Here is a 22,253-nt window from a genome sequence, read left to right as displayed (position 1 = left end):
TGTGTGTGTGTGTGTGTGTATGTATGTATATATATATATATATAGATAGATAGATAGATAGAGTGTGTATTTGTACACTCACCTTACTTCTCCTTACAGGAGAGAGAGAGAAAAAAAAAGGTATTCCAGTGCGGAGTTAAATCTTTGTTCTCTTAAAGCGGAAGTAAACCCAATGATTTTAATAGTTTCCAAAGACAGTTTCATTCCCGGCATGCCGGAAATGCTAACTGTCTCATTGGCTGTGCTCTCAACCAAACTGTCACACCATCCAATGGCTGGTGTCATAACTGATCACATGTGCAGCATCATGGCAGGTTAAGATTAAACAGAGGCCAAGATGGCAGCTTCCTTGGCTGAAAATGATAGGCGGGTTTACTTCCATTTTAAGGAGCTATGGGTACTGCTGCTATCAGATGTATGTGGTAACATGTCCCCCGCTGGGCGCTGTGGTTCCTTCTGCTAGCGCTAAAAGACTGCTGTGTTCTATAGTAATGTAGTGGCCAGCGGGAGGAACCACAGCGCCCAGCGGGGGATGTGTTATCGGACACACTGATGGCAGCAGTGCCCATAACTCTACAAGAGAACAAAAGGTTTGACTCTTTGCCCACTATAACCATACGCGCTTGTTTTACAGGGTGCTCTTGAATTTTCTTTAAACACCCTGACAGTTATAAATGTCACAGAAGTAGTTAAACAATATTCTACTGATCCTCCAACTCAGAGAGGACAGTCTGGCCCCCTCTAGTGGCTGATCTCCTAACTGACACTTGGGTCTATTCTCTAATCATTGAGACCTGAGCAGTTTCATTTCTATTGTTTATCTATAAATATTTCCCTCTCCAATTAATTTAATCACTTTTTAGTGCAATACAATATGCAGCTTTGACCAAAGTGCATTCATTATTCTGGTTTTCTCATAACTTTGATTGATACTCTGAAATGCATACACAACATTGTCTAAAGGAAGACCTGTTCTTATGTCTCAGAATAACCAATGATTTACCATTTTATGTCCAGGCCTAGGGTTGTATGGGAGAAGAAATGGCAGAATTAAATATTTTGCTATTGGCAACACAGACTGTTCTTTCTTCAGGTATTTTTTTTTTTTACATGCATGGCCTCTATGGCAGCTCTTACAGTTATCTTTACACCTACAGTGCTGAACGTGTTAGACATTTAGTGTGTTGAAGCAATATGGAGCAAATTCATTTAGAAGGTTGGAGTGATGTTGCCGAGGTGTGAGGCGCTCTCCAAAATATTGGGCCAGCTTAAAAAATGGCTGCTGAACAATCATAGACTGAAGCAGCCACCACTACAAGCTTGGCTGCCATACACTTTACCATAATCACCTTTCATAAAATGAATTACATGATCTTGTCTGGGACCCTCCGATTAGCCTTTTTTGTTTCCAGGACATGCGCCTACGCCTCCATTTCTTTTAAATAAATACTACAAGGGATATTCCCGGGGGGATGTTTGTCAGCATCCATTGTGAGGGGTAGTCTTGGCTTGTAGAAGAGCGTCCTGAATCCTGAAATGTGTGCGAGACTCCATAGAATAATTCTTGTAGTTGTGTCTGAAAGAGAAATGTTTAATTGTCAGGAGTTTAGCACAAATGAGCCTAACGAGAGAATTGATTTCTGGATAAATGCCATTTTACATAGCAGGCCTGTAATTACTCTGAATGTCCCACCAACCAGCTGTTTAAAGCATTACATAGCCTTGGATGACACAGAACACAGAGCTGCATGGATTCAGCACATGGAGAGCAGTTCTGATGTGTAAAGTTTTTTTTTTTATTTTATTTTTTTAAGTATTGAATGATACTTTGTTGTTATGTGCCATATTGAAGACTTATCCTCTTGTAAATTAACAATATTTAAACAACCTTGAGAAGCTATGGAGGCAATAAAGCAACATGGTGGTGGGTGGCTCTCTATCTGGTCACTTATTAATCATATCAGCAGGTAATCCCCATTGCTCCCTCACTCCCTGAGGCCCCTTTCACACTGACACGTTTTTCAGGCGGTTCAGCGCTAAAAATAGCGCTGCTATACCGCCTGAAAAAAATCGTTCCCTGTAGGTTTCAATGTGAAAGCCTGAAGGCTTTCACACTGAAGCGGTGCGCTAGCAGGACTGCTCCAAAAGTCCTGCTAGCCGCATCTTTGGAGCGGTATAGGAGCGGGGTGTTTACCGCGCCTATACCGCTCCTTCCCATTGAAATCAATGGGAAACCACGGCAATACCGCCGGCAATGCGCCTCTATAGAGGTGCATTGCTGGTGGTATTAACCCTTTTTCGGCCGCTAGCGGGGGTTAAAACCGCACCGCTAGTGGCCGAATATTGCAGTAAATACGACGGTATATCAGTGCTAAAAATCGTGCCGCTATACCGTCACCGCCCCATGTGAAAGGGGCCTAAGTGTGGCCAGAGAGTGAAGAGGCTGGGAGCAATGAAGCAATAGATTGGCTTACCATTTCCCTTCTATACGGGCATTAAGCACTTAGACCAGGAGACAATGTGCTGAGTATTCAGATACCTCTGGGTCAAACCTTGGGTCAGTTAAAGAGTATACCCAAAAGGGAACCACATGAAGGAGGTGCAAAATATAAACCAAAAACTGTAATAAGACTGTTAAAAGTTCAAATAATTACTCATGGTGCTTACAATCTAATACAGTCTTTCTCAGCCTTTTTACCCCCAGAGGAACCCTTGCAATCATTTTCAGGTATCGAGGAACCTTTACTAAAACCAATTTATTGGTGGTCAGTGAAAAAACAAGCCCCTTACATTTGTGGTCATGCGGAATAAGGCAGCCCTTAGGCCTCGTACACACCATCGGACATGTCCGCTCGGAGATTTCGGTCTGATGGCTGTACACACCATCAAACCGAAATCCCCGCAGACAGACAGCGCGGTGACGTGGCGGTGACGTTGACGCCGCCACGTCACCAAGCCATGAAGTAAAATACTTCCACGCATGCGTCGAATCCATTCGACGCATGCGGGAGATATCTGTCCGCTGGTTAGGTGTACTAACCAGCGGACATGTCCGCCGGACAGCTTTCCAGCGGACATGTTTCTTAGCATGGTAAGAAACATTTGTCTGCTGGAAATCTGGCCGCTAGCCTGTACACACAATCGGATCTGTCCCCTGAAACTCGTCCGCGGACCAGTTTCAGCGGACATGTCCGGTCGTGTGTACGAGGCTGTACAGTGGCGGTAAAAATGGAATCCCTATGGATGACTTAAAAGATTGTTGGCTTCATGCAACTAGCTCTACCAACAGAACTTTGCAGACACCTTAAGATAGGAGGTCAATCATCCACAGCTCAGAGAACCCCTATCAACCTTTGGAGGAACCCTAGGAGTCCACGGAACCCTGGTTGAGAATGGCTGCTCTAATATATGGAGTTTATGAATCCAGGTTTACAAGAACCATTTCAACTACCATATCTGTACTTCCCAGGTATGACATGATGAGGACAAGGAATGACAAAAACAAAAGGCTAAAACATTCTTACAATGGACGGTAGATTCTGAAATCATGTTTTTGTTATGTTCTATTGCCAGCTTGTCACATTTCATAGATCACTGCACTGTCACAGCCTCACTTACTTGGCACTTTCCAGCAGTTTGACAGCATCCTCCCTTCTGTCCAGATGCAGATAGAGCAGAGCCAGCTCCAGCAAAGCATTGGGTACCAGGTACTCATCATATTTAATCCTCTTTTCACTGCCAAGGAATAAAAAAAAAATACAGGATGGTAAGTCAGCTATATGGACTTGTAAAAAAAAAAAAGGATAAAACATTTTCTGGAGCTTTGTTAAAGTTATACTAAACTTGCTAGCAAGTGGAGCTTTTGACAGAAAAGACATTGAAAGTGTCTTTTACAAAATGTTCTCTTGTCTGCCTGCTAGCAAACTTTTTTTTATGTACACAGTCTGCAGCGCATGCACATTGTAGTGTACATTTCTTTTTTTTTTTTTTTTCAAATATAATTTTTTTTGCATAACACCAAGGGGAAGTGTACATTTCCACCAATGAAGCTGTGTGACAGAAGATGGAACCCCAGCACAGTTGTACAGGAGTGACATCATCAGTGCCATACAATGGGGAAGAGTAGAAGGAGCAATCAAGAGGTGGGCACACTAGTGTGTAAAGCTGGCCATACGCATAAACAGCCTGTGGGTTAACAGATTCCTCCATCTAGCCTTGCCAACTGTCCAAAATACCCAAACAGCAGCTGCATCTTACTGGAAGCTTTTCTTCCCGGTACCTTTAATATTTCAATGAAAGAATGTCAGGGCCATCCACATCGCCAATTGTGGCCAGTTTCTTATGAAATTTAAACAATGTATAGACAGCTTTTAAGTCTAATTTAATCAGTTAATCACCCATTAAGATCAAATCATTGACATGTTTTGCAGGTGCACTTGATCGAAACTTTTTTTTAATTCCTTTTTTTCATGGTTCGGTATATAAATTCTTTTTTTTTTTTTTTTTTAGTAGTGGTAGTGATTAGTTATATAGAAATATGCTGAGGGGAAAAAGTAAATAAAAAAAGTAAAAGTATATTATTCTTGCCATGAAAATGTTAAAGTATAAATGGGATTTTAAATCACATTATCATGTTTAATATAGTTAGGCAAATAAAGCAAGTTTGCAGATATATTTTTCCTTAGGCTGGCCATAGATGGATAGTTACTTTTTTTTATCTGTTCAGCCAGCGGCCTGAGTAAAAAACAAAACAAATAGATTTCTCAATCCACACAATTGAGGTGGATACAGGAATACTCCCTGCTGAGCGAGGACTTTCCACTGTCAGAATACACTGATCAGTGGCTGCAGCCTATAAACATACATACATAAAACACGTTTGTACATGTAAATGTGCAGCATATACATCACAAACCCTCCAGCGCATACTCACTTTACAGAAATGTATTTAAAGCACTCTTCTGCCTCATCTATCCTGTCCAGATACTTCAGGCAAAGACCTTTCAGCAGCTTCACCAGGCACTGATCATCGACCAGGAATTCAGAGGCTGACATGGAGTACAAAATAAGTCAGTTTAATTATTTTCAATGGATGGTTAACATCTACAGACTCCAGCTGAGCTATTTCAGCTATTCTGCATTACCTAGGCAACTTAAAGTGAACTTGTGACTAGGCTAGGGACTACATTTTTTTAACAAACCGTAAATAAGCTTTTAATGATCTGTGGACCATTTCATCCTCAAAATTCATACCAGAAGCACTAACATTGTTAGTAAGGAAGTAATTCTCACAGCAGCTCAGCTCCCCCTGCTCCCCCTTCAGTAGCGACTTAGAAGCTCAGCTCCCCCTGCTCCCCCTTCAGTAGTGACTTAGAAGCTCAGCTCCCCCTGCTTCCCCTTCAGTAGTGACTTAGAAGCTCAGCTCCCCCTGCTCCCCCTTCAGTAGTGACTTAAAAGCTCAGCTCCCCCTGCTCCCCTTTCAGTAGTGACTTAAAAGCTCAGCTCCCCCTGCTCCCCTTTCAGTAGTGACTTAAAAGCTCAGCTCCCACTGCTCCCCCTTCAGTAGTGACTTATGCCTCGTACACACGATCGGAATTTCTAATGGAAAAAGTCAGACTGACTTTTTCCATCGGAAATTCTGACCGTGTGTATGCCCATCAGAGTTTTTCCATTGGATATTCTGATGAATTCCATCGGAGTTTAGATAGAAAACATGTTCTCTTTTACTCTGATGGAAGTCCGTAGGAATTCCGATGTAAGTTTGGTCGGACAAAGGTCAGATTGTGTGTAAGGGGCTTTAGAAGCTCATTTTACCCTACTACCCCCTCCAGTGTATGGTTACCAATGGTCTCCATTTCTTGAGGACTGTCCCATTTTGAGGTGTCTGTCTCTGCAAAACAAGCTTCCCCAGCCACTAGTGTACACATTGCGATTAAGAGTGTGTACGCTTTTATGACAAACAGTAAACGAGCTTTAAAACAAGTCAACAATGACCTTTGTAGCTGCAGGCACTGTGGACCAATTCATCCTTAAAATTTAAAGCAGAAGAACTAACACTGTTCAAGTCATTGTACCAGCAGCTCAGCTTACCCTTCTTCCCCCTTCTCTAGGGACTTAGAAGCTCAGCTCACACTGCTACCCTCTCCAGCGTACAGTTACCATGTGTCCCCATTTCCTGCGGACTGTTCCATTTTGAGGGGGTCTGTCTATGGGAAACAAGCATCCCAAGCATTGTCCCCAGCCTCCAGTGTAAACATTGCACTGCGTAGGTGTCAACTCGTGTGGAGAGAGCTAGTGTTTAGAGTTCAAAATATAGAGAAAGAAAGCTGTGCTGCCGCACCTGCGTTATTGGCTACAGAGTCCCACCCATCACCCCATTTTAGGGTCACCAAAGCGTCTGGGCAGTGCAGGGCAGATTGCACCGTAAGGGGCGAGCAGTGTTTAGGACTCAATGGGAGTGCATTGAAAAGATCAGTTCGGTTAACTTTGATCTGCTAGTTTCCTTGTCCATTACAGAATTGTGAAGGAGAAATGTTTGCAAGGATGTTTTGACTCATACAAGCAGAAAAGGCAGTTGATTAAAGCAGTGGTTGTCAACTTACAAGATAAAAGGGGCCTCAAATGCAGCCCAGATGTCTTCAAAGAGCCACATATAATATTTATTTAATGCAATGCAACAGAAGACTCTCATAGACTGAAAATCTACTAAAGGAAATGGTCAGAGACTGCTCTATGCTACAGAAACGGAATCACATTGTAGGGACAGTCAATGACTAGGAAAATGTTACAGAAAACTGCTAGAGATTACTGTTATTAAAGGCCCCTTTGCAAATCAATGCTCCCACTACTCAGTCCTGGGACCCGAGGGCCGCACTTCAAACACCAAAGGACTGCAGATTGGGCACTGGAGCTTCATAGGATAAATGTTAACTAGCCTTGTATACACTTGAGGCTTTTCAGATCACAGTACATGCTAATAAATTCTAAAAGGTGTATGCATTCACGTATGGTGTGAATGTAGCCTTAGATATTCCACCTATTGTAATTACAATTTTTCTTCATGCGTTATTCATTTCTGATCCCTTGCCCTCTGTGAATTACGTACCATTGACACCTTTAATCTGTGGGTTACTTACTCCTGGCCCCTGCACTCCATGCAGTACTCATTACTGACCCCTGCACTCTGAGCGTTACTTATCCATGACCCCGGCTCTCTGTAAATTACTTACCCATGACCCCCTGCTCTCTGTGCGTTACTTATCCATGACCCCTACTCTCTGTGCGATACTTATCCATGATCCCTGCTCTCTGTGCGTTACTTATCCATGACCCCTGCTCTCTGTGTGTTACTTATCCATGACCCCTACTCTCTGTGCGTTACTTATCCATGACCCCTGCACTCTGTGCGTTACTTATCCATGACCCCTGCTCTCTGTAAATTACTTACCCATGACCCCTGCTCTCTGTGCGTTACTTATCCATGACCCCTACTCTCTGTGCGTTACTTATCCATGACCCCTGCTCTCTGTGCGTTACTTATCCATGACCCCTGCTCTCTGTGCGTTACTTATTCATGACCCCTGCTCTCTGTGCGTTACTTATCCATGACCCCTGCTCTCTGTGCGTTACTTATCCATGACCCCTGCTCTCTGTGCGTTACTTATCCATGACCCCTGCTCTCTGTGCGTTACTTATCCATGACCCCTGCTCTCTGTGCGTTACTTATCCATGACCCCTGCTCTCTGTGCGTTACTTATCCATGACCCCTGCTCTCTGTGCGTTACTTATCCATGACCCCGGCTCTCTGTAAATTACTTATCCATGACCCCTGCTCTCTGTGCGTTACTTATCCATGACCCCTGCTCTCTGTGCGTTACTTATCCATGACCCCTGCTCTCTGTAAATTACTTACCCATGACCCCTGCTCTCTGTAAATTACTTACCCATGACCCCCTGCTCTCTGTAAATTACTTACCCATGACCCCCTGCTCTCTGTAAATTACTTACCCATGACCCCCTGCTCTCTGTGCGTTACTTATTCATGACCCCTACTCTCTGTGCGTTACTTATCCATGATCCCTGCTCTCTGTGCATTACTTATCCATGACCCCTGCTCTCTGTGCGTTACTTATCCATGACCCCTGCTCTCTGTGCGTTACTTATGCATGTCCCCTGCTCTCTGTGCATTACTTATCCATGACCCCTGCTCTCTGTGCGTTACTTATCCATGACCCCTGCTCTCTGTGCGTTACTTATCCATGACCCCTGCTCTCTGTGCATTACTTATCCATGACCCCTGCTCTCTGTGCGTTACTTATCCATGACCCCTGCTCTCTGTGCGTTACTTATCCATGACCCCTGCTCTCTGTGCGTTACTTATCCATGACCCCTGCTCTCTGTGCATTAGTTATCCATGACCCCTGCACTCTGTGCATCACTTACCCATGACCCCTGCACTCTGTGCACTCCATACTCTTGTCCACTGCACTCTATGCATTACACATTCCTGACCCATAACAGAGCATGCTCAGGTTGTATTTACGATACCAAGCTCCTCCAAATGTTACTGTCATTTGACCACACCCACAATTCACTTCAACACACTACACTGCATCATTTCCCTACTAATGGTTCCTAAAGCATCTCGTCTATAAACCTTGAATGTCTGCCTCTTGTTTCAAAAGGCTGTGACTAATTGTTTCATGTTAGAAATGTGGCATGATATTGTGAGTGTGGTTACAAATGTGGGAAATGCTTTTGTTGGTGTGGTTTACAGTGGACATGGTCAGTAGGGTGTCCTCAGATTCCATTTTAAAAATATGGTAACCTTACTTCAGCACTGACTTGGGAGGTCAGCTCACCCTGCGCTCTGCACGTGCAGTGACCCATCAGCCTTGCAGCCTGCTAATCTCCAGTGTAAGCACAGAGCAGGAGCACTGGGATGGAAATAAGGGGGAGCTGAGCTATTAACAGAAGGACACGAATAACTTCAATGCTTCTCCTGTGAATTTTGAGGATAAATTGTTCCACAGAGCCGGAAGCTAACGATGTTAGTAAGTGGTTGCTTTAAACTTCATTTTAAAGAATAAGTAAATACTTGAATGTCAATAGCCTGGCCACATGTTTACTTTAAAGTGTAAGTTTACCTTGACAGAAAATCTGTGAGGTGAATTTACACTGGACCCCCTCCCAATACCGCCCGGTCCTGCTGTACCGGAGTCCCCCGATCCCCCGCTGTCAGACAACAGGCCGCCTCTTCACCAATCTGGGGATTTGAAATCCCTGCAGCTTAATCTCCTATCCATACCTCTCAGCGTGTACGGATAGGAGGCATTCTAATTGGTCAGCGCCGTCACATGGATGGCGCCGACCAATCAAGAGTCCACCTAGCCCGTCCTGTCAGTGTTGGAGGAGAGGAGAGAAAACCAGTAAGATTTCAAATCCTCAGACCGGTAAAGCGACGTCCCAGAGTCTGACAGCAGGTGATCACGGGACTCCGGTACAGCAGGTCCGGGGGGATGCGGAGGGGGTCCAGTGTAAGTTCACCTTACAGATTTTCTGTAAAGCTGAACTTACCCTTTAAAGACACAATGGGAGGATTTACTAAATCTGGTGCTTGCAAAATCAGGTGCAGCTCTACATAGAAACCAATCAGCTTCCAGGTTTTATTGTCAAAGCTTAATTGAACAAGCTGAAGTTAGAAGCGGATGGTGCACACATTTTTTGGATGGACTTTGTCACTACATGGACTTTTCCTTCTTCCTATCTTCTTGTTCTCTTTTTCACAATAAATTATATCATGGTAAGGGCAAATTTATAGGGGAGTACCATGCAGAGCTGTACAAGATTCTGAGTGCTCCATTTTTAGTAAACCACCCCCAATGACTAATGTCAACATATGAATACAACATGTCACCTACAGTCTCTATCAACAACATAAAATGATTTAAATTGATGTGATGGCCTCCCTATATATTTTGTCGTTTTTGTGTTTGAAAATCGTCTGAAAATGACCAGGTGTGTTACCCGAATACAACCACAAATGGAAACATATCTTATCCAGAGTAGCAAATAGGGGAAAATCTGCTCTTCTTTGAGTAAGTCTTTGGAGCATCAGAGCCTAATAAATTCTTGCCCAACAGTGACAGTTGCACACATGCTGTACTGTACCCCGTCTCCTACACAGAGCCTAGGGTCAAGCTCCATCACAGGGAAGTTTTCCAATAAATAAAAAAAATCACCCTGTAATAACAAGTGCATATAACCACTATAGATGCTCATTATCACCCCCTAAGAGGTCAGCTTAAACAATGATGTTCAAAAATGATTGCGATTATAGGGCCATGTATAGTCACCCTTTTGTGACTACTTGTAACCATGAAGGCCCAACAATAGTTCATTTTGCTGCTTACAGACTTATGGCTAGATCACTGAAGCTGGTGATCGCTGTCTGGGGTCGGTCATCTGAGGAGCCATGATTTACTTACAATCCTAGGTCTTGGCAGCCATCTCTGAGCAAACATTGGATGCACTGTATGCAGACACTCCTAGTTACTGGCCCAAAACACAGAGTTCACAATGTGGACTGAAATGTTTGCAAGTTTGAGCTCTAACTATCATAGTACATAAGGTAACTTATAGATGGCATGCAAGCACTCATGGTCTCGACTTTTTGAGGGGCACTGATTTATTGAGCGCGAAAAGCTTGCAATATACATTTAGTGACTTTAGATGGTATATATAAACAACAAGCATAAAATGCTGTAACTAAATACATCCTAACACTATTATTGTACATTTATGTTGGTACCTTTGAGTGTATAGGCTTCTGGCATTTGGGATTGCCCATTTACTGAAATGATTGCAATGTGTGAACTTTTATTGGCAGTTTTCCCAAGTATTAGAGGATGGTGATATATTGACACCAAGGTATACCATTTATTAACTCCAATGTATACGGCAATAAACATTACATTTAGGCATCACATTATTGTTGTTGTGATGGATGTGTCATCACAGGGCATTTTGTCTACACCCATCAATCATTCCTAGCCAAGTTTTGGTATTGGCCATGTTTAGGGATGCTCCAATTAAGAAAATGAATATAGACATCAGAGGAAGGTCAAACACACAGGTTCAATCCAACTTTGTTAAGAGTACTTTTGGCCCATCTTCAGGCATGAGAAAAAGAGCCTGGGTCACCTAAGCATTCATGTTTATGCTACAGAAATGAGAGGCAGGAGGAACACTTTCAATAAAAACGAATGTCACGGGAAACCAAAGCGTGTTTTCTAACTGGTCAAGATCTGCAGGTACCTATAGGCATGAGATCATTTAGGAGATAGTTCAATGGTTGTCTTACGTCTATGACTACCTTGAAAGGAGGACACAGGTACCCTTTAAATTAGCCCAAAATAGGTAAAGTACTGTATTTATTGGCGTACAACACTCACTTTTTTTACCCTGAAAATAGAGGGTAAACTGTGCCTGCGTGTTGTACGCAGGGGGCTGTGGAAAGTTTTTTTTCCTGAAACTTCCCTCTTAAAGTTAGGGTGCGTGTTATATGTCTGTGTGTGTTATATGCCGATAAATACGGTAATAGGAATGACAGCATGGCAGATAAATCCAGCAGACATCTGAATGTATCAGCCACTGGGCCCCACATGCAAAAACACCCGAAAAATGAGTGCTTGCCTTAAATTACATGACTTGCTACCTGCAGCTCCTTCCAGAGCTTCCTCTGACTGGTTCAAAGTCTCCAGCATGTCCTCGGTGAGATCCCTCTGCTTCCCAATGACAGCATAGCCATTCCAGATATACATCATCTCCTGTGAAGGGAAGCAATTCAGATGAACAAATCTATTCCTGACCTCTGTAAAGCATACAACGTCTAGGACAGTGATGGCGAACCTTGGCACCCCAGATGTTTTGGAACTACATTTCCCATGATGCTCATGCACTTTGCAGTGTACTAGAGCATCATGGGAAATGTTGTTCCAAAACATCTGGGGTGCCAAGGTTCGCCATCACTGGTCTAGGATAATCATCACTAAGCATACAGATGTCATACCACCAAGGAAACACGTAAAGAGAAATAATTTCATTTATATGAGTTGTTTTTTTTTTTTTTGCATTACTTTGTCATAATACATGAAGGTGCTAGTTCCTGAAGTATAACTCTCAGCGACACTTGTGATGACATTTTGGCACCTTTGTTTAACAGCTACACAGCCTTATACCCTCTGGATTTCACAATGCTGTTTAGGAGGAAGCAACAATAGGAAAGAGAGTTATTTGATTTACCTCTGCCCATAGAGAAGTCTGATTTGTAGGTGTCAGTGCCAGAGTTCTTAGGAGTTAAAGTATATCTAAAACCATTTTTTCGCTTTGGTTTTGGCAGTTTTTTTTAATTGCTTGGACAAGATGGTCTATGTTACTATGGATAGAGTAGGAAAAGGTTAAAGCCTCTCTAGTTTTCTTTTTGCTATTTGTGTTTTATATGGGAGATTTCTCTTCACTTTCTGTCCTGTAGACTCAACAGAGAGTAAGAGGATGTCTTTGCAATGGGAGGGGAATCTCCTCATAGAGAGTTTCAGAGGAGAAGGTGCCACCATTGGACAATTTCCCCTCTATTCCTGTTCTGGTGGCAACTCATAATTTTGGATTTGCCCTCACTTTTATTGCCAGTCATCGGAACAATTAGAGAGAGTGAATCTCCTTAATGGGTACACAGACAGAAATAACAGCCTAATTGTGCTTTTATTTTTGCGCTATAAACAAAAAAGAGCGACAATTTTGAAAAAAATACAATATTTTTTACTTGTTGCTATAATAAATATCCCAATTTAAAAAAAAAAAACATTTTTTTTTTTCAGTTTAGGCCGATACGTATTCTTCTACATATTTTTGGTAAAAAAAAATCGCAATAAGCGACTGGTTTGCGCAAAAGTTATAGCGCCTACAAAATAAGGGACAGAATTATTATTTTTTATTATTTATTTACTAGAAATGGCGGCGATCTGCGATTTTTATTGGGACTGCGACGTTATGGCGGACACATCAGACACTTTTGACACATTTTTGGCGCCATTCACATTTATACTGCGATCAGTGCTATAAATATGCACTAATTACAGTATAAATGTGACTGGCATTGAAGGGGTTAACACTAGGGGGGAGGAAGGGGTTAAATGTATCCCTGCATTGTGTTCTAACTGTAGGTGGAGGGGGGGTGACTGGGGGGGGGTGACCGATCTGTGTCTCTATGTACAAGGGACACAGATCGGTCTCCTCTTCAGAGACAGCACCGCTGTCTCTGTGTAAAATGGCAATGAGAGATGATCTCATATGTTTGGCCGTTTGCGGCGATCTGTAATTGGCTGTGTCCAAGGGACACAGCCAACACAGAGTTTCCCCGCTGCGCGCTCTGGAGCGCGCGCGGGGAACGCCCAAAGGGGCGGACGTCAATTGACGTCCTGTTGGATTTTGGGATCCGCGCTGTAGCCGTCATTTGACTATAGCACGGGTCCCAGGAGGTTAAAGCGGTTGTAAAGGTTCAGGTTTTAAAAAAACACACAAAAACAAACATTTCATACTTACCTCCGCTGTGCAGTTGGTTTTGCACAGAGTGGCCCCGATCCTCCTCTTCTGGGGTCCCGCTCCTGGCTTCTCTTCTCTAGTGCCCCGTCGGAGAAGCGCTCTACTTTGTGGACACCTGTGCGGGCACGCTCCCGAGTCCTGCTTCTGTGTCTATTCATACAGAAAGCAGGACTCAGCCCCGCCCTCCGGTGCCCACGTCATTAGATTTGATTGACAACAGCGGGAGCCAATGGCTGCAAAGCTATAAATCCATTCAATCAGGACCCGAGACACCGGCTTTTGCTGGTGTGAGATAGAGGGGGTACAATTTAGAAAAATCATATATATATATTTTTTTTACTTTTTGCCACAATAAATATGGCCAAAAAAATAATTTCTTCCTCAGTTTAGGCCAATATGTATTCTTCTACATATTTTTGGAAAAGAAAAATCACAATAAGTGTATATTGATTGGTTTGCGCAAAAGTTATAGCGTCTACAAAATATGGCATTTTTATTATTCATTTATTTTCTAGTGGTAATGGCAGTGATCAGCGATTTTTAGCGGGACTGTGACATTGCAGCAGACAGATCGGACACTTTAGGCACTTTTTTGGGACCAGTGACATTCATACAGCAATCAGTGCTAAAAATAGCCACTGATTACTGTATAAATGACACTGGCAGGAAAGGAGTTAACACTAGGGGACAATCAAGGTGTTAAGTGTGTCCTAGGGAGGTGTTTCTAACTGTGGGGGGAGGGGACTGACTGGCAGTACAGAGAGATTACTGTTCTTGATCACTAGGAACAGACGATTTCTCTGTACTCCCCTGTCAGAACGGGGATCGCCTTTGTTTACACTGACATATAGATCCCCATCCTGGCTCTCTGTGGAGCGATCGCGGGTGGCCGACGTACATCGTGGCCGCTGGCCACGCACATCGACTCTGACTCCTATTGCTCTTAAAGCAGCCGATGTACACCTATGGCGATTCGCGCAGCCGCGTCAACCTGTCGCAGTATAATGATGGCGGCTGGTGGGCAAGCGGTTAACTGACATCTAACCAATGAGTAAACATAAGAGTCATACCAATGGAGGGACAGGCAGAGGAGTGTGGATCTGCGCCTGATACCTACGAGATTTCCGGATGGCAAATTTCTCGGTGGGAAGAGATTTTCCAGCTATTTTCACTTTTAACCGTGGTACCTGTCTGTGGAGGCAAACACAATTATAAGATGGGCTATAGACAGGCCCGAGAGTATGATGGAGAATCACACCGTGGCAGAGTTGCCTGTATTATAGTTAGGATCGTATAGGAGGTGTGTATATTGCCACATATTGTTTTTTATTTTTGCAGATGGAGCACCATGGAGGTTATGGCCACCTGAATTAACCTGATGTATTTTGCCATATTTAAATCCTGATTTTTGACAGGTGACCAGATTAAAGAGTGGTATATGGTAATTGTGTTGTATCTCATAAACTAGAACTGATAGGGAAATATTTGCACCATTTTTGGAACCAAGGGGTCAAATATACCCAGGAACAGGTCTAACATTCGAAAGCACCAAAATGTGTGTTGGCCCGTGCATTGCACGGGCATTGCACGGGCCAACACACATTTTGGTGCTTTCGAATGTTAGACCTGTTCCTGGGTATATATCATTCAATATAGCATGACATACACTATATTAACAAAAGTATTGGGACGCCTGCCTTTACACGCACATGAACTTTAATGGCATCTTAGCAGAGTTAAAGCTGCAAAGGGTGGGCCAACTCAATATTGAACCCTACAGACAAAGACTGGGATGCCATTAAAGTTCATGAGCGTGTAAAGGCAGGCGTCCCAATACTTTTGGTATTATGGTGTATGCCATATATTTATTACCATATGGCATTTACCCAAAGGAGGTTTTCATTCTATTAATAATATAAAAATGCAATCAACGCAAAGGAACAAGAAATAACATGCAAGCTGGAACACTAATAGATCCTCACAAAAATCACAATAATACAGTAAAAACTAATTTTTCAAGTCCAAATGACAGAGCGGATGAACCACAAATCCCAGAAGAGGTGAACAGAATTTTTTCACGTGTTTGGAAAAACTCCGGGAGCACAAATCTGAAGTGACAAACCCTCCACCTCCAAACTTATCATGCCGCTCAATTCATAGAGTGGACCTCTGAACTAAAAGTCACAAGCGCAGATCACTCACAAGGGTAAGTTACAACAGATGATTGATGGATCCGATCCTCCAATGCGATACCCCAGGTTGGAAACCAGGACCATAAAAAAAGATCTAAGTGCTCTCCGTATAACATTCAAAAGTTTATTAAAAACGAAGATTCCTACTCACATGATAACAATTGTAACAAGGCATGTAACACAGAAAAGCATGCTGTGTGTGAATTAGGGAGGCAGCGGGTGACGTCTGCTCCTCCCCCGTACGTGTTACGTTCATCAGAAATATCCTCAGGGGGTGGAGCTTTAGGGTCACCCGACATCATTTAAATATACTCTGTTGCCTTGACAACAGATGCCGGAAGAAAGTGGCGAATACCGCGGCTCCGGATTAATTATAGCCTATCAGCGCTACAAGCGTCGGTCAGACCAAAAGACAGAGAGCATGAAATATCTAAGATAAGCTGTCCAATTGCCACAGCCCAAAAAAAGATATATAAACAAATCAAAGAACCAGCACATTCTAACACTATATAAAATACAGAAAACACAGTGAGCTATTAACATGCCCAACAAATCCTAAAAGGATCAGGACACAAAAAAGGACCACAATAAATATAAAATTACAAAAATATATAAAATTGGGTACAATACTGACGCCTAAAGTTTTATCAAAATATTTGCCCACATATAAATTCCTATGAACAGTTTAATTATGCACCCGCTGCCATCCTTTACAGAGAGAATTTTTTATATATATATCTTACCAACATACAAAATAAAAATTACATAAAAAGAATCATCTATCAGAAATTAAGCAATTTAAATCGAAATCTACATTTAATCCTTCAGGCGTTAAAACTTTAGCGTCAAAAATCCAAAAAGACTCTCTTTGGCTGAGATGACGAATGTATATTGACCCTCTCTATACCCCAAAATGTAAGACCTCTAGGGGTTTGTCACTTCAGATTTGTGCTCCTGGATTTTTTCCAAACACATGGAAACTTTCTGACAATTAAAGTAATGAAAGTTCACCGCTCTAAGATAATCGCCCCTCGCATCAGCTGTCTCCACAACGGACAGGGTGTCGGCTCTGGATGTAACAGGAACATGAAAACAAAAACGCTGGATAGCCGCACTCCAAATGTTTACCTTTTATTGTATAAAAGCAGAATCCAAACACATCCACGAGTAAGTACAGACCAACACGCAAAGCTAGCGCCATAACTGGTGTGAAACGCGTTAGCTGTGCATCTTGGTCTGTACTTATCTGTGGATGTGTTTAGATTCAGTTCTTATACAATAAAAGGTGAATATTTATGCCGCGTACACGCGATCGGAATTTCTGACAACAAATGTTCGATAGGAGCTTGTTGACGGAAATTCCAACTGGGTGTAGACAATTCCGATGCACAAAATTCTACACATGCTCTGAATCAAGTACAAGACGGAAGCGCTCGGTCTGGTAAAACTAGTGTTCATAATGGAGATAGCACATTCGTCACGCTGCAAATTTTTTAATCTTTCAATGCAGCGCACTCTCTTCTTCTTTATAATGCTAGAATAATGAAGTTGTTTTGCTGCTGATATTCACACAGAGTTCTGACAAACTGATTTCTCAGAGACTCAGAGAGATCGGGAACAGCAGCAGATGACATATAAGCGTGAATCGTCTCTCTCCAAACTTCTAACACAGATTTTTTATTTTTTTTTGCCTTACTCTGGATCAACTGTGGATATGGAGTTGGGTGTATGGGATTGTACTGTGTTTTTTATTTTGTTTGTTTATTTTTTTATTTGTGGTTGGACTGGATGGACTTGTGTCTTTTTTCAACCCGACTAACTATGTAACTATGTAACTGAGATTAGCAGAGGGAGCCCAAAGGGTGGCGCGCTTGGTATTGAACTTCCCTTTTATAGTGACCACGTATGGGCCTTATACTGGTTACTGTAAGTGTCTCCTTTAGAAGATATTTTCTCCACCACTGAGTGGTGACAAATGCAGGGCCAGCACTAGCATTAGGCAGGTTAAAGGGGTTGTAAAGGAATTTTTTTTTTTTTCATAATAAGCATCCTTTACCCGCAGACATTCCTCTTTTCACTTCCTCATTGTTCATTTTTGCTCAGAAGTTGCTCTATTTCTTCTCTGTTCTGTTCACTTCCTGCTTGTCTGATTTTACTGACCACCGTGACGGGAGGCTTTACTGCGGTGGTCAGTAACGTGCTCGCCCCCTCCTGGGAACTACATTTGTGCGTCAGGACGCTCTCTACATGTTAGAGACCTCAAGGAGGTGTGAATTACTGGGCGTGCCGCAATGCATACTGTGAAATGTAGTTCTTACATGAACAAACAATGCAAACCAGGAAGTGAATGAGAGAACAGAAACTAGAATGCCGGAGGTGATATAGATGAAGGAATTTAATAGGTATTTACTCGTTTAACAGAATCATTACACTATTCTGTCTGTCTACCTTGCAGACATTCATTTTAGGCAATTTTTTTTTTCCTTTAGTGACCCTTTAAGCAGCCGCCTTAGGGTGCCAGGATAAAGGGGACCCCCCCCCCCCATGTGTTATGTTTACCGAGCTCCGCTGTCTTACCTGGGGGTCCGGCGCTGTCATGGCAGGTGTCACTGGGAAGGGTGGTGAGAGTTCAGTGGACCTCCATCTGCTCAGCCCTTGTACATAGGCCAGGAAGTGACTTGTATTACATCACTTCCTGAACTGGAGCTGTCATTCTCAGGATCAGTGCTGGGGGAGGCAACTGATGGAACACAGTCTGTGTGGATTAGAGAGGAGACATCCAGGGTCTAATAGACCCCAATATATCTCCATGAAAAAGAACCTGTCACCTATATGCTATCACCTAGGCAGCTATTGGTTCCCTATGTGATTATGTAAAAGTAAATTAACAAAAATTAAAGAAAAAGTGTTTTAAGCATATAAAGCAGTGTTTCTCAACTCCAGTCCTCAAGGCGCCTCATGTTTTCAGGATTTCCCTCGGCTGAAACGGCTGTGATAATTACTAAGGCAGTGAAACTGATCAAATCACCTGTGAAAACTAATAGCAAGCCTGAAAACATGACCTGTTGGGGTGCCTTGAGGACTGAAGTTGAGAAACATGATATAAGGAGACACATAAAAGTTAACAAATAATGTAAAAATTAAAAAACTTCTCCAGGAGTGCCGTTGTGGAGGGAGTGTTAGCAGAACGGTGGGGGGTCTCAAAATGCACCTTTGCCCTAAAGCCTACGCCGAATGACGGGTGACGGCCAGTTCAATAAAAACTATCTGATAATACAAACACATGGTTGTAAAGCTCCAAGGTAGCTAGTGCAATATTTCAGCTGAGGATGTAAAGGCGAAAGTTTCATAAACAATTCTTGAATTCAGCCTAAATCTTACATGATCTAACCGGCATTGTATGTTGTAGACGGGCAGCAAGCGATCATACATTCATTCCTTCTTACCTGAAAAGTTGTGCTTCGTCCTCCCCGAAGGGTTTGGAGTCATTTGAGGCAAACATGCTGAGATAGGCCGCCTTCATATACATATATGTGGCCTGGGAAAGAAGTAGCATATCATATATAAAATATTCATTCATTATAAAATTAACCTCTTTCCCACCGAGCTTGTTTTTCAGATTCGGTGTTTACGAGACTACAACAGTTTTTTTTGCTAGAAAATTACTTAAAACCCCCAAACATTATATATATATTTTTTTCTAACACCCTAGAGAATAAAATGGCAGCCATTGCAATACTTTTTGTCACACCGTATTTGCGCAGCGGTCTTACAAGCGCACTTTTTTTGGAAAAAAATCACTTTTTTGAATTAAAAAATAAGACAACAATAAATTTTGCCCAATTTTTTTATATATTGTGAAGGATAATGTTACGCCGAGTAAAGTGATACCTAACATGTCATGCTGAAAAATTGCGCCCGCTCGTGGCATGACGTCAAACTTTTACCCTTAAAAATCTCAATAGGCGACGTTTAAAAAATTCTACAGGTTACATTTTTTGAGTTACAGAGTAGGTCTAGGGCTAGAATTATTGCTCTCGCTCTAACGATCGTGGCGATACCTCACTTGTGTGGTTTGAACACCGTTTTCATATGCGGGCGCTACTCGCGTATGCGTTCGCTTCTGTGCGCGAGCTCGTCGGGACGGGGCGCTTTAAAAACATTTTTTTTTGTTTTCTTATTTATTTTTATTTAGTTAATAATTTTTTACACTGAAATAAAAAAAAAAAAATTGATCACTTTTATTCCTATTACATCCCTTGTAATAGAAAAAATCATGACAGGTCGTCTTAAATATGAGATCTGGGGTCAAAAAGACCTCACATCTCATATTTAGACTTAAATGCAAAAAAAAGAAAAAAAAATTGAAACTGTCATTTTTTCAAATGACAAAAAAAAAATGTTTCTTTAAGACGCTGGGCGGGACTGACGTTTTGACGTCACTTCCACCTAGCAGAGCTATGGGGACGGGTGAAGGACATTTTTCCCTCACTCGCAACCACAGTCAGCTGCCGAACGGACCCGATCGTCCCGATCGACGGCTCCGGTAAGCGGCGGAGGGCGCGGGAGAGCGGCGGGAGGGGGGGCCCCTCTCCCGCCACCGATAACGGCGATCTCGCGGCGAATCCGCCGCGGAGACCGCCGTTATCATGTACAGGACCGCCCACTGAAGAGATGGATATCTCGGTTGTGGCAGCAGCTGCTGCCGTTACCGAGATATCCATCTTTAAAAAGAGGACGTCTTTTGGACATGGGGCCGTGGGCAAGAGGTTAAATTAAATATTTAAAAGATGGGCAAAACTTGCAAATACAGAGACTGTAAATACTAAAGTATCAATAAATGCATTTTGGATAGAGTAAGAGTGTCCCATTGGGGAGATTTCCCTTCACTTCCTCTCCCATAGCCACCACAGGAAGTGAGAGAAATCCTTGAATGTCACTAGAGTCAACAGTGTCCTTATTGGAAGATTTCCCCTCTATTCCTGTTCTGGTAACAACCCAAAATTTGCGATTTTCTTTCACTTTTTATTCTCTGTGATAGTGGTAAATGGGACAACCGAGAGGGTGAATCTCCCTAATAATGGGGGGCACAGGCAGCAAATTATTACTTTATTGCTGTCTGCATCCCCCTTGGGAGGATTTCACCTTACTTCCTGTAACAGAAACACTACAGGAAGTGAGAAAGGACACCCCTTAGGTCAGTGGAAAATCACACTTTTACAGGTATTACTACAACAGCCATAGCTATAAAGGTTACAACTCCTCACCTTCTATCTTGGTGACCACCAGGTGAAGGAATCATTCTGAGTCCCACAGACAGGGACTGCAGACTGGGACATGGGGCCCAGGAGAGGATGCAGCTCTCTCTCTCTCCTCAAAATATCACCCAAGGGGCTCTCTTTGGTCCTCCCAAGATCTCCTCCTACTCTCTAGCTCATTTGTCCCCTCCTCCCATGCTCGCCTTCAGGATTTCTCCCAAGCTTCTCCCATCCTTTGGAACTCCCTATCCCAATCTGTCCAACTGTCTGCGAATCTAGCCATCTTTAGACGATCCGTGAAAACCCTTCTCTTTAACCACTTAAGACCCGGACCATTATGCAGGTTAAGAACCTTGCCCCTTTTTGCGATTCGGCACTGCGTCACTTTAACTGACAATTGCGCGGTCGTGCGACGTGGCTCCCAAACAAAATTGGTGTCCTTTTTTCCCACAAATAGAGCTTTCTTTTGGTGGTATTTGATCGCCTCTGCGGTTTTTATTTTTTGCGCTATAAACAAAAATAGAGTGACAATTTTGAAAAAAAATCTATATTTTTTGCTATAATAAATATCCCCCAAAAATATATATAAAAAAAAAATTCCCTCAGTTTAGGCCGATACGTATTCTTCTACCTATTTTTGGTAAAAAAAATAATCGCAATAAGCGTTTATCGATTGGTTTGCGCAAAATTTATAGCGTTTACAAAATAGGGGATAGTTTTATTGCATTTTTAATAATATTTTTTTTTTAAACTACTAATAGCGGCGATCAGCGATTTTTTTTGTGACTGCGACATTATGGCGGACACATCGGACAATTTTGACACATTTTTGGGACCATTGTCATTTTCACAGCGAAAAGTGCTATAAAAATGCACTGTTTACTGTGAAAATGACAAGTTAACCACTAGAGTGCACTGTAGGGGTTAAGTGTGACCTCATATGTGTTTCTAACTGTAGGGGGGCAGGGCTGGACTGGATGTGTGACATCAGTGATCGTCTTTCCCTATATCAGGAAACAGACGATCACTGACATTGCCACAATGAAGAACAAGGAAGGTGTGTTTACACACCTCTCCCGTTCTTCAGCTCCGGTGACCGATTGCAGGACACCGGCGGCCCGGTCACGGAGCTTTGCTCGCGACCCCACGGCTGGGCACTTAAAGAGGACGTACAGGTACGTGCTTGTGCCCAGCCATGCCGCCG

General features: G+C 42.7%; 1 protein-coding gene across 2 annotated transcripts in view; it reads right to left on the bottom strand.

Annotated features, from left to right (window-relative positions):
• Positions 1-1,096: 1,096 nt before the first annotated feature.
• Positions 1,097-22,253, bottom strand: part of TTC39A (tetratricopeptide repeat domain 39A) — a 104,588-nt gene continuing 83,431 nt past the window's right edge. For both annotated transcript variants that reach the window (XM_040360502.1, XM_040360503.1), the window contains 6 exons: positions 19,238-19,329; positions 14,670-14,790; positions 11,717-11,828; positions 4,934-5,048; positions 3,619-3,735; positions 1,097-1,576 (listed from right to left, as the gene is read on the bottom strand). In XM_040360502.1, the coding sequence (XP_040216436.1) occupies positions 1,480-1,576; positions 3,619-3,735; positions 4,934-5,048; positions 11,717-11,828; positions 14,670-14,790; positions 19,238-19,329 (654 nt within the window). In that variant the 3' untranslated portion in view covers positions 1,097-1,479. The remainder of the gene's footprint in view (positions 1,577-3,618; positions 3,736-4,933; positions 5,049-11,716; positions 11,829-14,669; positions 14,791-19,237; positions 19,330-22,253) is intronic.

This window comes from Rana temporaria, chromosome 7 (assembly GCF_905171775.1).
Source record: "Rana temporaria chromosome 7, aRanTem1.1, whole genome shotgun sequence".
In the NCBI taxonomy this organism is placed as follows: domain Eukaryota; kingdom Metazoa; phylum Chordata; class Amphibia; order Anura; family Ranidae; genus Rana; species Rana temporaria.
Note: the sequence above shows the minus strand (reverse complement) of the source record. Positions and strands in the feature narration are given on the sequence as shown.